Source organism: Erythrolamprus reginae, chromosome 1 (genome assembly GCF_031021105.1).
Source record: "Erythrolamprus reginae isolate rEryReg1 chromosome 1, rEryReg1.hap1, whole genome shotgun sequence".
NCBI classification, from domain to species: Eukaryota; Metazoa; Chordata; class Lepidosauria; order Squamata; family Dipsadidae; genus Erythrolamprus; species Erythrolamprus reginae.
Window position 1 is genome coordinate 226,345,070 of NC_091950.1, and position 17,172 is coordinate 226,362,241.

At 39.2% G+C, this 17,172-nt stretch overlaps 1 protein-coding gene across 8 annotated transcripts in view; it reads left to right on the plus strand.

The window, feature by feature from the left end:
• The window catches only part of ADARB1 (adenosine deaminase RNA specific B1), a 74,336-nt gene that overhangs the window by 14,602 nt on the left and 42,562 nt on the right, over positions 1 to 17,172 (plus strand). For 3 of the 8 annotated variants that reach the window (XM_070732354.1, XM_070732357.1, XM_070732362.1), the window contains exons 2-3: positions 10,989 to 11,033; positions 14,596 to 14,670. In XM_070732354.1, coding sequence (XP_070588455.1) covers positions 11,009 to 11,033; positions 14,596 to 14,670 — 100 coding nt within the window. In that variant the 5' untranslated portion in view covers positions 10,989 to 11,008. Of the gene's footprint in view, positions 1 to 10,988; positions 11,034 to 14,595; positions 14,671 to 16,695; positions 16,758 to 17,172 lie in introns of those variants that run through there. The other 5 variants (XM_070732355.1, XM_070732358.1, XM_070732363.1 and 2 more) reach the window with 3 other exon arrangements.

Consider the following 17,172-nt stretch of genomic DNA (forward strand, 5'->3'; position numbering starts at 1 on the left):
CGATGTCAGGTGGAGACTCGGCAAAAAACCAAGTTTGCTTAAAAAAAATTCTGGCTCCTAAATTTTTTGGCTGGCTCCTAGATTCTGAACAACTTTGTCGACCCCTGAATTAAAGTTGAGATTTACTGACTGCTTAAATCAGATTTTCTTGTTAATATAAAATATTACATTTATTTTGCTTACATTTTCAAAATTTGTTAGATTTATTAAAAAGTTAGATTTATTATTAGCAAATATAGCATTTCTATGGACTGATTTGTTCTGAATTTTACAGTCACTAGACACAAACAAGGAACATTGTTAAAGTTATATTATAGTCGTATAAATTTAGGAGTGAGGAATGAAAGAAAGTATTTGGTGAAATCTGTTCTCCCATTATGTGCCCCTAACTATTAGTGGAGTAGAGGTGATATTACATCAGGTTTGCTCTGTGTCTGAAGATAACACCAGTCTCAGGGATTCTGTTAATCGTAAAGCTTCCTGCTGGCATCTTTCAGCATGGAACAACATGGGTTTATGTTGTTTCAGTGTAAAATTAGTTTTGTTTTGCTTATTTTTGCCAGAAAGGGTCTGGTCCCCCCATATCTCAAATAATAGCTGTTTTGTTCTCCAGGATTGAAACTTCAGGTAAAATTTCAAATACCGTATTTTCCGGCGTATAAGACGACTTTTTAACCCCTGAAAATCTTTTCCAAAGTGGGGGGTCGTCTTATAGGCCGGATACTGCGCCCATTCCACAGCCGCGGGCGGGAGGAGGGGGGGGGGAGCGGACCCGCGCTCACTTTCGGCTCCGGGGACTGCGGGTGGCTATGGCCCCGAAAGGAAAAAGCGCTGCTGTTGCTGCTGTCGCTGCCGCCTGAGGCGGCGGCACTCGAATCTGGCGTGGTGGAAAATCTGGAGGCAGGCAAAGATTTTCCACCACGCCAGATTCGAGTGCCGCCGCCTCAGGCGGCAGCGACAGCAGCAACAGCAGCGCGTTGTTTTTTTATTTCCCCCTTTGGTTTCTCTTCACAGGCGGGAGTTCGGGAGGCAAGGGAGCGCTCGAGGAGACAGCGTCTTGCGGCATCGCTCAGCAACTTCTTTTTCCTTTCGGCGCCATAGCCATCCGCAGTCCCCGGAGCCGAAAGTGAGCGCGGGTCCGCTCCGCCCGCCCGGTTTGCAAGCGGCGGAGATCCCGGGCTGCTTGGCCGAGCGGGGCTTCCATTCAGAACGGGGGCAGGAGGGAGGGAGGGAAGGGAAACGCAGCCCTTTGCCTCAACCCGCCGGCTCCGGGGACTGCGGGTTGCTATGGCGCCGAAAGGAAAAAGAAGTTGCTGAGCGTCCCTTCGTCATAAACCCAACGGGAGGCGATGCCGCAAGACGCTGTCTCCTCGAGCGCTCCCTTGCCTCCCGAACTCCCGCCTGTGAAGAGAAACCAAAGGGGGAAATAAAAAAACAAGGCGTCGGGCGAGCGCCAACCGATTCCGGAGCTCCCTCGCCGGCTTCATCGAAGCGCTGCTATTGCTGGACGACGCCACTCCCGCCGCCGGCTTTGCTGGGGTGGAGCGCCATTCCCGGCGGCAGGAACTGCGGGGGGTAGCCGGCGTAATGAGCCCTTGCCACAGCTATCCGCCGCTTCTTTGTTCTCCGCCTTGCCTTCGCTACTCCCGCCGCCGCCTTTGCCTCTTGCCCGGCGGGGAGAGCAAAGGCGGCGGCGGGAATAGCGGAGGCGAGGCGGAGAAGAAAGAAGCGGCGGATAGCTGTGGCAAGGGCTCGTTACGCCGGCTACCCCCCGCAGTTCCTGCCGCCGGGAAGCAGCCCCTTTACATTAGCGGTGGCTGCAACGGCACTGGCGATGCGGCCGCTAGCCGCTCCGAGCGGTGTGGGAACGCCCACCCCTCTCACAGTCCGGTCCCGGGCTGACAGTAAAGGGGCTGCTTCCCATCCTCCTGCCAGCTTGCTCAGAAGGAAACCTTCGTGGGAGGAGCCTCAGAAAGAAAATAAGAGAGAACAAGAGAGAGGGAGAGAGGTGATTCTTGAAGCATATGGTAAAAAGCACCCAAATAATAAGAAACACCCCCCCCCAGCCCACACCTGTGTTTGAAAAGAATAAAAGAGAAAAAAAACCCAGCCCTCAACTGGTTTTGGAAATGGTTCGAGTGTGTATACACACACACGTAAGGGGGGGAGAGAGACAGGGATGGAAAAAGAGGAGAAGTGAGAGGGAGAAGGAATGAGGGAAAAAGGGAAGAAGAGAGAGAAATGAGAAACATGAGAGAGAAAAGGGGGAAAGACAGGAGAAGTACCCAGAAATGAGACAGTGGTATAAATTTGAGGAGGGATGATTGATGATTGACTGTATTTATAAGGGGATGTTACATGGGATTGTATATATGAGGGGGTTATTTATGTGTGTGTGTGTGTGTGTGTGTGTGTGTGTGTGTGTGTGTGTGTATGTATGTATTTATTTATTTATTAGATTTGTGTAATTTTGGTTGGTGGTGTGCCCCAGGATTTTGTAAATGTAAAAAATGTGCTGCGGCTCAAAAAAGGTTGAAAATCACTGCTCTAGCAGGTGGTAAATCAGCACTCCTTTTAACTGACAAGGGACCCATTTCCCAGACTTTGATCATTTCCCCAGGTATTTTTGTACCTACTTGACCAACATTATTAGTGGTTGCAAAATTGAATGTTAAACTGGATGCATTTATTTCTGCCTGTTTGTATTTGTTCTTATGTTTAACCATTGAAAATGTACTTTTCCTCCAAAAAGAATCCTCTTTCCATATTTCTTAGGCAACATTTTAAAATAACTTTAAAAGCTGAGGTCATATTATTCACCCTGCTCTGTATCATAGCACACTGCACAGTACTGAAAATTGGCAGGGTCACTAATTAAACCCGACAAGTTAAAATCTGTTTAAGTGACATTGCAAGAGGATAAAGACAGAAAGTGCGGAAAGAGGAAAAAATGGATGGGCTGTTTGGATTGCCATATCATGATATCACATACAGATTCTCATTCCATAATAGATTCTCACATAGGTGTCAGCATGCTGCATGTTAGACTGAAAGATACCTGCAGAATAGATGGTAGGAGAAAGAAAAATAGCCAGGTTCACCTTTTTGTGTTGACAAATTATGATGAGTTATAATAATAAACTTAATTGTGGTGAGGAGAAATATGAGAGGCAGACAAGACAGATAGACAGAGACATATGGAGAGATAGACAGAAGAGTGCTCCCACTTGGCTCTCTCTCTCTAAATAATTCATTCATAATTTTAACAATAAGATCTTCATCATTAGTAATTAAAATATTGTGTTATCATGTTCAGAAATGATTTTTTTCTCAATGCAAGTACATCATAGACCTAGACTCAGTCAGGTCTATGATGTACAGAAGAGGGGTAGTCTTATACGGCGAGTATATCTCAAATTCTATATTTTAACTGGAAAAGTTAGGGGGTCGTCTTATACGCCCAGTCGTCTTATACGCCGGAAAATACGGTAAATTTTATCTTCAAAAGAAGTGATGATATTTTTTGCTTTGTAATTATAGCAAATAAAAAGTCTATAAAGTGAAAAGGCATGTGGCCAAGGCAACTTATCTCTAAACTATAGATGAACTTCACATCCTTTTTGCTAGTGTTCACCTACCTGCCTGTTTCTCGGACACAGTGTTCCTTGCTCTGCTCTTTGCCATTAAATTCAGTGCTTATTTCTTTGTTGTCATAAACAGTGACAACTGAAGTCTCAAAACAAGGAGCCTGTCCCACTGTAGCTTCCTTTCTTGACTATTTCTTGCCATAAGCGGAAATGCAAAAATTGTTTCTTTTTATAAGAAATTAAAATATAATACATTGTTTATTATCTGTTGCTTCCAGAAGGCCAGCTACAGGACAGAAATCCTGGAGGGAAGTAAGTTACTTCCTGCCTGCTGATTGTAACCCCTCATTTTCCTCTCCTCTGTTTCAAAACAGGAAGAGAATGAAACATGAAACAAAGTTCCTAGATTAGTCCAGTAGGACAGAAACTTACAGTAGAACTATAAATGGTTTGAGGAACTTCATGTATATATAGGCAACAAATTCTATTGAATACTAGAAAGTGATGCTGTGCCCCATTCAGAGTATACAGTATTAACATCCATTTGGTAATATTATAATGCAATCATAAATATTAACAACTTATAACTATATGTATATGTATATGTATATGTATATATATGGTATTCTGCAATAAATTCAACAAACAGGGCCCTTTAGAAAAGCTCTGTTTTTAGTTAGTTCTAAAAGATTGATAATTGTAGGAATCATAGACATGGAAACATGCTTTTCTGAGCAAAGCTGTTTTAAGTTTGGAAAATCTCTCTCTGGGTCTGAAGCTTCTTATGTTCAGAGACCTCCTTCTGCACACAAATACAAAAGATTAATTTAGTTAATTTAGTAACAACAGTTAAATGGTTAATATAGAGCATATAATATACAGACAGATCATATAAAGGTATGATTGCTAACTAAACAGAAGAGTGTTTAATTAATTTTTACCTTAGATAAACAGAACAGAGAGCTGAGTAAATAATCTTTACTCTAAACAGGACAGAGAGCTGAGCAAATAATTTTTACATTAAGCAGGATGTTCAGTCAATATTAACCAAGACAGGCATTCCACATTCCAAAGATAATATTGAAGCCAATCTAGTTTCTGCGGAGAAATTGTTTCATGGTCATTACTGAGAAGCCTCTCCTCCTGGTCTCAGTGTCCTCCTACCCACCATAGTATGGTACTAAAAATATTTTTTTTATTAGGCAGTATGATTCAAGTTAAGTAGATAATTCTGAAAAACCCTTATTGCCATTTAGGGCTTTATATATTAAAACAAATACAGTACAGTACTTCAAAATATCTGAAAAGCAATGCAGGAATCTCATCACAGATATAAGTTCCACTTGGCAAATAGGCCACTGCATTTTGTACCAAAGTAGAGTTTTCAGATTATCTTTTCCAGCCTCATGTAAAATACCTCATAGTAGTCTAACTGAGGGGTGATGGTAACACAAAAAGCTCTCCAATAGAGTCACAACTAGTATATCAACAATGCTGACTGAAGACCTTCCGAACCTCAGCTTGCTCATGCAGTAGGATCTTAAGTCTTGGATTTGCCATCTCAGAGACAGCATTAGTCCTTCAGATCAGAACTGACAGAGAATTGTGATGAATAAACAGCAGCTCTGTCTTATTTGGGACTCACTTCAGCCTTTCTCTCTAAGTACAAGGACAAGATTTTGACTATCTTCCTGCAATAGTAGTATGCAGTTGGGTATCATAATTGATGATAATTGATGATTCTGTACCCCAAATAGACAGTTTGGATTTTTGCAGCCTAGATCTGGTAGCCCATGGATTATCTGAATTAATAAACAATATAGTATTCTTATCTGATTAGAGAATATTCCTGACAGGAGACAGTATATTTTTGAAAAAAGGAAAACAATTTCTCTTTCTATTATCTAATTGGATAGTGTTGCTGTCCTATCTTTAGATGGAATAATATTTTTTATTGCTTAAATAGTTTATAGCTGGAAGATTTTGAAACTAGCTTGACTGCATTGTGGTTTGGAAGGTCTGCATAATGCTTTTGTGGGTTGTTGGTTTTAGTCTGGGCTTTTTCCCATTTTAAAGGGGCAAGGATCATTCCCCATTGACCAGCATGGGACAGATCCAAAGGATGTCATAAACATTTTGCAGCTATTTATATAATACTGCAATAAATCAAATTATGAGCATCCAATTTGTCCAGTGTTCAAAATATATTTTATATCCCAGTCTCTTTTCAATTCTGTACACACACAAAACATACACACACACAGAGCCCATCAAATTATCTGTATTAAGACCCCCTTTGATGCTCTGTTCAGTTAGTTAATGATGGACTTGCTTTCAGCCAATAATCTATATGAATTTTTAAAACATTGAATACTAAATATAATTTAAAAACCTGGTATGTTAAAATGAAGCATTGGTCAAATAAATGTCTTTGCATGTAATTGTTTTGTTTATCAAACAGCATCAGATCTGATTTTAAATCAGATTTTAATTGGAGAAGTTCAGTTCATTAGCACTGGATTATAACAGTATTTGCGAGATTAAGTCAATCTAGGCGTGCTTTTCTTAAACACCAGTAAACGAGTGAGGAGGAAATAGCCCCAGAGTATGTGAAAAACATGCTGCATGTTCATACTTTATTTTCTCACTTTTTGGTTGGTGACACTATCTTTTTATAGATTGAGGAAGCATAAATAGAAGATTTGAAAAGCAAGTTATCCATAAAGTGAAGGGAAATGAAAACAATGGAAACTGGGAAATCACATGGTTATTATATCTTTTGAATCTCTCCCAAGAAAAACTGTTTTTATTAAAAACACACAGAAAGAGCTTTTAGATTGACTTCTTAAAGTCAGAATCAGATTAATTGCAGTCAATAAACATCAAGTTGTTAAAACTAGTATCACTAAGTGGTTCTAATGTAATTGTCACAGGATGTCCATAATAATGTGACCCAATCCTAATGACTTTCATACCACTCACAGGCTCCAGACGCTTCCCTGAAGCCTGGGGAGGGCAAAAAATGGCCTGACAGGCCTACCAGAGGTTCACTTCTGAACTTCTGATAGGCCTGTTGGGCCCATTTTTCACCATCCAAAGACTATGGAAGCTTTCCTGAAGCCTGGGGAGGTTGAAAATGGTCTCCCCCCCCCTCTGGAAGGCAGAAAATCATCTGGCCAGGTGCACATGCATGCTGGAGCCGATAGAGGGCACTGCCTTGCATGCCCTCAGCTATGGCTCTGCATGCCACGTATGGCACGTGTAACTGCCCTGAGTCCCATGGGATTGTGCAGCATATAAGTCAAATAAATTAAATTAACTTAACGTAGGTTCACCATCACAGCTATAAGATTATCCTATAATAATAATATAAGAATATCCTATAATAATAAAAATGTAATCAATTATGATTATATCCTTTAACAATTTTTTAATCATATTCAAATATTTTTGTTAATCTTAACAGGATAGAATACTTTATTGACCAAGTGTGATTAGACATAAAAGAAATTTATTTCTGGTGTATCAGTTCTCATTGTACATGCAAAACAACAAAGTAATAAAGTTGTAATATCAAAGTAATATGAACCATAATAATGATATCAATAATACAGTGATGCTATATCGGTAAATATATTTAGGCATAAAAGTACAGAGTGATATTCGAGGGAAAAAAACTTTGGTTGTTTTGGTATGCCCTGTAGTGGCATCCTGAGGGGAGGAGTTGAAACAATTTTATGTCCATGATGAAGTATCAATTACTGTATATATATATATATATATTCATATTAGAGCACAGATATTTGTGGAAGAATATGTGAAAGGTTTATTGTTTCATCTCTGATCAGATTTTGTAAAAGCGTAATATATTCAACTTGTAAGATAAGGATAAATCACAAGACTTAAGGAGTCTTAAAGTGAATCAATTTAAGTGAATAATTGAAGCAAATGAGCCATTCACCTGTGTGAAAACCAGTTATGTTTCTAGCCTTAGTATAGGATTAGAAATACATAGAGGTACACCAAATAAACCCTTTAAGAATTTAGACTGATTTGTTTCAATAGTGGTCTCAGAGCAATATTTCTAGGCTAGGGATTCATAAATTAAGTAATTTAGAAGCTTTGTGTTGTCCATCCTAATTGACGTCAGAATGAAATTGCAGCTGTTTCATCTTGAAAATGCAAAGTAACCTTTGATCTTTCCTGGATGTTGATGCTGAAGAGGAAATCCTGTGATATTTAAATTATTTGATCTGTCGTTTAAAGGGATGATACAGCATTTCTAGATAAAATAAGGGTTTTTTAGTATATTTGATGCCAAGTTCATTGTTACTACAGTTCGTTATTCTTACTATGCAGTGTTCAAGACTCTAAATCAGTGGTTCCCAACCTTTTTTTGGCCATGCCCCACCCAAGCATCTCTAAAACCCTGATGCCCTCCCCATGACATATACTTCTTACTATTCAAAAAGTGAACTCTACACATGTAGAGGAAACCTAAAAGGCCATTAACTTGGTTTAAGCAAGGCTCTAATTGCCCCCTATAAAAATCAAATTGCCATCCTATGGGACGTGCACTCCATGTTGGCAATCAGAGCTCTGAAGGTTCTCCCGATAAATACTGTACCAGGAATGTACAAAGAATGGTCATGTCTTTTGCATAAAGGAGGTTCAAAATTCTATCTATTGGCTAGCATGGAGCTTGATGGGGCTTGCATTTATGAGTGTTTGTAGAACAGAACATAAAGGGTTGGAGTCACTTACATAATTGTTTCACATCTTTATCAGTGGATACATGGGCAGCAAGAACAGAAAATCTACATGGAATTATGCTAAAAGAGCATTGATAAGGACGAGCAGTCAATTGATTGAGGCGGCAAGAGCAAACAGTTTCCCCTATAATTGTTTCTGTTTTTTGGGCCCAATATAGGGAATAAGAAATACCCCTTTGGATAAACTACACATGGAAAGTCTAGGCCTGGTCTCATTTCCCTAAAGAAAGCTACCTTGCTCCAATCCTATGATAATACCATGTATCAACCAATCCACCAGTTTTAGATGGAGATTTATAGAATACCATTTATTTATGATGCCCATCAGACTAATTGGGCAAAGTTTAGATTTTTTAAAGTACCTTTTTTAAAAATCAGAATTGTGATATAAATTTACAACAGACAGCTGATATTTGAAATTTGCTTTCCACGTATGCAAAATTGGGATTTACCAGTTGATGTTGGACGGTAATAATTCAGTTAAAATTAGATCTTTTCCCAGGAATCTACCAGTTTTAAGCTATGAGATAAATTTGGAGATTTCAGATAGTCAAATTTGCTGGTTCAAATTTTAGCCAGACCATTCTTTATGCTCAGAGGACAGAAATTGCAAATCGATAACTATTGTATTTGAGGATCAGTTATTACAAATTAAATCTCCTAGTCGATTGTGACACTGTTCTGCTTAAATCCCATTTTAATAGTTTCCCTTTGGGGAAACCAACTGATGCAGAATAGGAATGCATTGTGCTCTCCCCATGATTTTTTACCCTCTTATCTCTTAGCGATATACTCACCCCTTACTTCCCCCACTCTTCTGACTAGTAACAAAGTCACCCCCCTTTTATTGTTGTTAGATTTCTTGCAGTTAGTTTTAAGTCTTAGTTCAGTCGAAAGCCCCCTGTGCATTCACATAAGTTTCCTAAATTTCTTCTCATTTTTTCCCCTTCCAATTGGAATGGGATCAGGGTTGATATCCAGCAGAAAACCAGTAGCGGAAATTTTGAGTAGTTCAGAGAACTGACAAATATCACCTCTTACTGGCCCCAGAGTGGGATGGGAATGGAGATTTTGTAGTATCCTTCCCCTGGAGTGAAGTGGGGATGGAGTTTTTTAGTATTCTTCCCCTGACACATCCATCAAGTCATGCCCACCAAGCCACACCACACCCACCAAGCCGATAATTAAAAAAAAAATGGATTTCATCACTGAATGGGGTATGACTCTTCTTTCAGTATTTAGAGGACAGAATAGTGGATAGTTGTGGAAGCTGTTTGTCTTCTCCTTCCTATTTTAAAATCTTATCCTTGCAGCCCAATGTTTTGCTATTACTGGTAGCAGACCAAACTGGCAATGCTTCTTCAGACACATCATCAGACCGTTAGAACTACTGTACAATGCTCTATCTCCTCCTCTGTGCTCATTGCTTTGTAGAGTAAGTTAGATTGCACAGACAGGGGTTGAGTTGCTTCCTGTTCCTGATAAAATTAGGAGGCATCGGTATTGTATTGGCAGTTCTGTGTTAGCAAAAACTTCAGAAGAGAAGGATTTAGGGGTAGTGATTTCTGACAGTCTCAAAATGGGTGAGCAGTGTGGTCGGGCGGTAGGAAAAGCAAGTAGGATGCTTGGCTGCATAGCTAGAGGTATAACAAGCAGGAAGAGGGAGATTGTGATCCCGCTATATAGAGTGCTGGTGATACCACATTTGGAATACTGCGTTCAGTTCTGGAGACCTCACCTACAAAAAGATATTGACAAAATTGAACGGGTCCAAAGACGGGCTACAAGAATGGTGGAAGGTCTTAAGCATAAAACGTATCAGGAAAGACTTAATGAACTCAATCTGTATAGTCTGGAGGACAGAAGGAAAAGGGGGGACATGATCGAAACATTTAAATATGTCAAAGGGTTAAATAAAGTTCAGGTGGGAAGTGTTTTTAATAGGAAAGTGAACATAAGAACAAGGGGACACAATCTGAAGTTAGTTGGGGGAAAGATCAAAAGCAACATGAGAAAATATTATTTTACTGAAAGAGTAGTAGAGCCTTGGAACAAACTTCCAGCAGACGTGGTTGGTAAATCCACAGTAACTGAATTTAAACATGCCTGGGATAAACATAGATCCACCCTAAGATAAAATACAAAAAATAGTATAAGGGCAGACTAGATGGATCATGAGGTCTTTTTCTGCCGTCAGTCTTCTATGTTTCTATGCATATAACTGGAAGAGATATACTGTAGTGTCTCTGCTTCCTTCTTCCCCTTCTTGTGTTGGAGTATTATAAACTCACCTCTCTCTGGGGACTGGTGCAGGTTTCAAAAACATCCTCCTCTTTCATTATCAACCCTTCTCAATATTAATAGAGACCTCAAGGTCTTGTGGAGCCACGAAGCTTTCCTTATGGAGGTTTCTTGCCAAAGATGACAGCCTTGACATCTGTATTAGTAGTAACAAGACCACAAGCCATACTGTACCTGGTCTTTTTACATAAGTCTGAAAAAAGCAGAGATCTTGCTTTAGCTAACTTATGTCCTTAACTGCCAACAATGCCCATTTAATTTGGGGAAAATCACGAGGCAGAGTCAGTCACAACTCTGGCCCTAATGCCTCTGCCTCCTTTCATTCTAGGGGCAGCAATACCACACATCATGAGGGCAGAAAAAGAGATACAAGGTAAGAAAGAAAATAATGGAATGTGGATAAAAGTTAGCCTACCAGTTTGACCAAAGTAGGTCTGCCTCTAGTTTAGGAGGAGAACTTATGAATTAAATTAGTGTATTGGGACAATGTGGGTCCTGAAAGCCAATATGTAGAAAAAAGACAAATGAAGATAATACACAGTGATTTAGATAGAAAGTAAAAGTTTTATATTTAAATAATAATTTAAATTAAATTAATTGTAATTGAAGGCATACAAGTACAATTAATTGGGAATGAATCCGAGTTTATTTTTTAAAATGAAGAAGGGAATGGACAGATAAAAAGAGTACTATCTAATGCAGGAGTCCCCAACCCCCGTCCATGGATCAGCACCAGTCTGTGGTTTGCTAGAAATCAGGTTGCACAATCAAGCGAAGGCCTATTCGCAGAATGTAGGCAGTGCATAAAACCACGTCTCCTTTAATCCAAATCCTCTTCCCTGGTGCCCAAAAGCTTTTGGGCTGCTGATCTAAAGGGAAAGCACAAGTGATGAAAGATTAATGTTAGGTCAAGTGAAGTTGTGGCAATACAGTGAAAAGCCTTACCGTTACCTCTTTCATCTGTGGGCAGCTGATTTATCACATCCTATTAGATGAATCAAACATCTTCTCTTTTCATTTTGCTGTTTATGTAAACAACAGCATTTTTTAAAAAAAAATGTATGGCTACTATGGCCATATCAGCACTTGCAGGATGTGAGGAGATCTGGTGGCGCCATAGCTAGAATGCAGTATTGCAGGCAAATTCTGCCCTTAGCCAGGAATTTGATCCGGACCAGCTCAAGGTTGACTCAGCCTTCCATCCTTGGTAAAATGAGGACCCAAATTGCTGGGCACAATATGCTAACATTGTAAACCACCCAGAATGTGTTCTAAAGCACTGGTGAGCAATATATAAGTAGGTGCTGTTGCTATTAGAACATATTTTGTGATTTGATCTGCATTTAGGGGAGTGAATTAGAAGTCAGTCTCCCTAAATTCAATATGTGCAATTGTGAACTTGGTTTCTCAAAATAAAACTTTAGATTTTCTATGTCATATTTAAGTGTTAAAATAACTATGTATAAAGCCATGAGACCTTATTTATCAACCTCCTATGAATAGCAGCCATGGCCAGAAAAAACTATCGTCCATTATTGTTTCATAACTTGCATATAATTCCATATATAATTGGATCATGCATGTTTTGCACAGCTTCATTATTCTTTCACTATTTATTTTTGTATTTGTATGCTGTTTGATTGATTGATTGATTGTATTTATATGCCGCTCATTCCGAAATGGACTCAGAGCGGCTAACAAGTGGAATAAATACAACAGTACTAAAATACAATCAAAATACACAATGAAATCAGTAATATGATAAAACAATAAAACAATATCCTAAAAAGTATCATACATACACAGCAGTCAATCTAATTCCAGGCCTGCTGGAAAAGCCAGGTCTTAATGGCTTTCTGGAATACTGGTAGGGAGGAGAATCTCTAGGGGCAGTTGATTTCATAGGATCAGAGCCACCTCACAGAAGGGTCTTCCCCGAGGTCCCGCCAACCAACATTGCTTGGCGGGCAGGACCTGGAGAAGGCCGACTCTGTGGGCCTCTTGACTCCAGATAGCTTACAGTCATAAAAACATAGTAATATAAACTAATTAAAAGCAACCAATACTACGCAAAACTCTCCCACTATCCATCTAATTAGTATTTTGTGCACCAAAAATTTGGAGGAAAAATGTACCATACTTTTAATACTTTCCTAAATCTTAAAAGAAGGGCATCATTATTTTTTTGGAGGGCAAGCTTCTTCAGAGTGGGAATGCTGCTATCAAGTAGTTAATTTTTAAGCCCCTTTCCCGCTAGCTTCAAAAGGGAAACTAAAGTGCTCCCTCCTGGCTAAAAAATATTGGAGGGGCAGAATTAGTGTAGAATAGGTGGCTTTGAAGATAACAAAAACTGGAACTATGGGGTAGGTTACATGGATAATGATCAATCTCTTGGATTGGATCCAGAAGCTCAACAGCAACCAGTACAGTTCTAGCAAAATAACTGCTGCTAAATTGTTTCCCAATGAGCAGCAAATAGGCAGCTACATTATCCAACAGCTGGAGAGGACAATGGCAATCTGAAGGAGAACAAATAGCTGTTGTCTAACCAGGTCATGACAAGGCTGTTAATCATGGCTTTCAATGTCTCCTTGTTCTTGTAATTTCACAATTGATGGACCACCAGCGCTGGTGGTTGTCCTTTGCAAAGTTTTCTACCTGCTACTCTAGCAAGAAGTGTGAATCCAGGATAACATGCAAGCTGCATACCTGTTCTTACAGGAAAATATAACCCATCAAGAAGCATAGATTGAATAATTTTACTATTGCTGCATTATTTTAACTCTGCCTACTTTTAAGCAACTTTTCAGATTACTGGTACATACTTAGAATAAGCCATTGTACCTAAGTAAAATATTTTTAAGATAACCTTTCTAATCTATTAACTGTTTTACTTAGAGCAGAATTCTAAGTTGTTCTTTCTACAGGAGTATAATACTTTAATTTATTATTTATTTATTATTTTTATATGCTGCTCATCTCATTGATAAGAAGACTCTGGGTCTTATCCTGCCTCCTTATGTGCAGTTATTTGTGCTAACTTTAAAATATTTATTTAATTATATTGATATTTTTACACTGGTAAATACATTAAATGCAAACAGCTTATAAAAAAATATATGAAAATATTTTGTTTATGTGAATTAGTGCCAGTTCTGTCTACTGTCTGATATTCTATCCTACCGGTAGGATATTTTTTGCAAGTACCCAATCTAGTCTATCTCCCTAGGTAAAGTTCCCCTATCCAAGTAGTAACCATGGTCTTGATTTAAGCTCAGTTAATTTATGACTGAGTAAAGAAAAAGCTAATAAAATAGGTAGCAAGAAATGTATAAATCCAGGATAGTTCATACTAGCTGCTTTGTAATTAGAGGATAAATAAATAACAGATCAATAACAGATTAACACAGTTGGAAGGGACCTTGTAGGTCATCTAGTCCAACTCCCCCACCCAAGCAGGGGACCCTACACCATTTCTGATGGATGGCAGTCCAGTGCCGTCTTGAAAGCGTCCAGTGATGAAGTTCCCACAATTTCTGAAGGCAAGGATAGAAAATGTATCTTCCCATTTCACCACACTCAGGCAGAATGATCTCGACTCACTTTTATCATTGTCAGTGAGGATTTAAAGGGAAAATCTACACACCCAACCATTTGGGTTTTTAAATAAGTCAATAGTATAAAGTAAAATAAAAAATAGCTTGTTTAAAGTTGCTTAAAAACAGATCTGGATTTTAAATTAAAAAATATATACACTCATCTGGGATAATTCCAATTATCAGTAAGTATTAGAATATAATTTATGTGAACGTAAACATTTATATGAAACACAGTGCTGTATAATATATATTGTAACATATATTTAAATATTCATGCTGATAATACCAAATATTATTTATTAAAACATACTAAAATTATTCTGTTTTATTTTTCAGGAAAAAGCCGTCTGCACGAGTATAGAAGCCTGAACAACTATTTCATGATGAACATAGATGATGAAGAAAATATGAGTAAGGTGTACTCAGTATGATTTCTGTAGGGTACTTCTGTTAAATCTCTTCTCATAGAAAACTTTCTTTCAGGTTTTTAATGAAACGAGGAGGATTTTACCTGTTTTTTGTTCTATGAAGACACAGTGTCAGCATTGAAATATAAGGAGCAGTCTCTGAAGTGTACATTAGTACCACTGAATATGTGATCTATTTACTTCACTAAAGATTTAGTTGCTTTGGTTTTAATATACAGAAGGCATATTAACTGACAATTAGGTCCCCTTGAATTTAGTTAATTTAGTTCATTTTAGCTTAGTTAGTTGGTTGGTTAGTAGTTACTTAGTTAGCTAGTAATATTTCATATTTCTGGACCAGGAGATGTGATGGCTCAACAGTTAAAGACCCTGAGACTGTCAATTGGAAAATGGGCAGTCCAGGTTCGCGACCCAAATGTCATACAATGGGGTGAGCTCCTGTGCCTCCCCCAGCTTGTACCCACCTAGCAGTTTGAAAGCATGCAGATGCGAGTAGATTAATAGGTATCGCTTTGATGGGATGGTGATGGTATTCCGTGTGTCTTTGACGTATAGCTATGATAGCCGCATGACCACAGAAAATGTCTATAGACAATGCTGACTCCCTTGGCCAAGAAATAGAGAACAGCACGACATCCTAGAGTTGGACACAACTGGACAAGGGAAACTTATACCTTTACCTATTTCTAGACCCCGCATCTCCTTTAAGGAAGGGCTTTATTAACTATTAAAGAATATTTCATATTGAACTCTTTGAGTTTATAATTAGGCATGCATTCAATTATGCCGTTACTCTTGAACAAATTATATGTATAATAATATATTTTTATTTTTAAAAACTTTGTTATACCTGGTTTTCTGTTTCTTCTAGTTTTTAAAAGCAGTTTTACCCCTTCTGGGCAAGCATAGGGTGTTGAATAGTGTTGGGTGAACCCGTTGAAATTTGGGTAGGTCAGAGTTCGGGTAGGTTCGCCAAACCCCAACCCCAACCCCAACACGTATGGCCCGGCAGGAGGCGAAGTGCTGGAGAGGGGGTGTCAGGCTCCATCAAGCGGGTGATGGCCGGGAGCCACCGAAAATCCCTACCCCCTAGTTCTCTCTCATCTGGGCGGCTCCCGGCCATCGCCCGCTTGATGGAGCCTGACACCTCCCCCCAGCGCTTCAGGATCCCGGCCGGCAGCTTCAAGCGGGTGTTCGGTGGGAGGGGGAGGCAGGGAGGGCTCTGAGTCAGAGCCCTCTCCACCTCCACCTCCCGTCCACCACCCGCTTGAAGCTGCCGGCCGGGATCCTGAATAGCCAGCCGGCAGAACATGCCTCCCCACCCCTCTGGCCCGGCATGAGGCAAAGCGCTGGAGGGGAGGTCAGGCTCCAGGTCTGGAGTCGCCCTCCCTCCCCGCCACCCCCTCCCCCCACCACAGTGTTCGAGCGGATGCCAAACCTGAACCCGGACTTCTGAAAAAGTCCGGGTTCGGGTTCAGTATGCTGAACCCCACAAAGTTTGGCACGGACCCGAACTATGCAAGTTCGGTTCGCCCAACACTAGTGTTGAATATGAAACGTTGTAGATCATCATTTATTTCTGGGAAACTAGCAATATTTTTGTTAAATAATTACATTCAAATGTTCATTACATACAATAATTATGATAATCATAATTATATTTTATTTATATAATCATCATAATATGATTATTATGTTCTTATGATTTTTCAAAATTATTTCAGCCATTTTTATCAAGATTTTTTATAGCTTGCTATAGAAGCTATGATTACTGTGGTCTTTTGTTCAGGGCTTTAGCTAGCCTTTTTTCCCCTGCAGAGATGTGAAATAGCTACAGCTGTAATATCCCTTTTCCTATATTTAATTTATGTACACCTGAGGAGAAAAATAAAATATTTTGAGAAATATTTCTTACAAGGAGATTATTTAATATATTTGAAATGTCAATATCACTTATTTGGAATCTGTTTAAAGAAAACCCTGTCTCACCTACTAATTTTTATTACAGAGATCTAGGTAGCTTGCAATAAGCCACCAGCCACCAGATGTGGGGTCAAAATCTGCAAAGAGGTGAACTTGGTCTTCAGATCTAAACTCTGACCCTTTTATGCATATGTATATTCTAGGTTAGGCGAGCTTTGCCTTCCAGAATCAGAAAACACTTTTTTGTTTCCTGAAAGAGATCCAAGGCTCTAGATTTCCTGTCTCAGAAAACAGCAGATTCTCCCAAGCTCTGAGGCCCACAAAAAAGAAACTCTTAGACTATATGTGGGCTGAATGGGAGTGAACAGAATGATCCTACTAGTTCCATGGCCTCAGGTTGGGTTGTGCATGTCATAGTTTTGTGCTATATCATAAAAAATAGAATTTTCTTTGAGGTTATTAAAATAGCGCTCCAGATCCTGTTCACTGCATGCAAAATTTAAGGTATATTTTTAATTTTTATTTTAAAGTGAATTTTCTTTGTTTGTTTGTGTCATGAGTT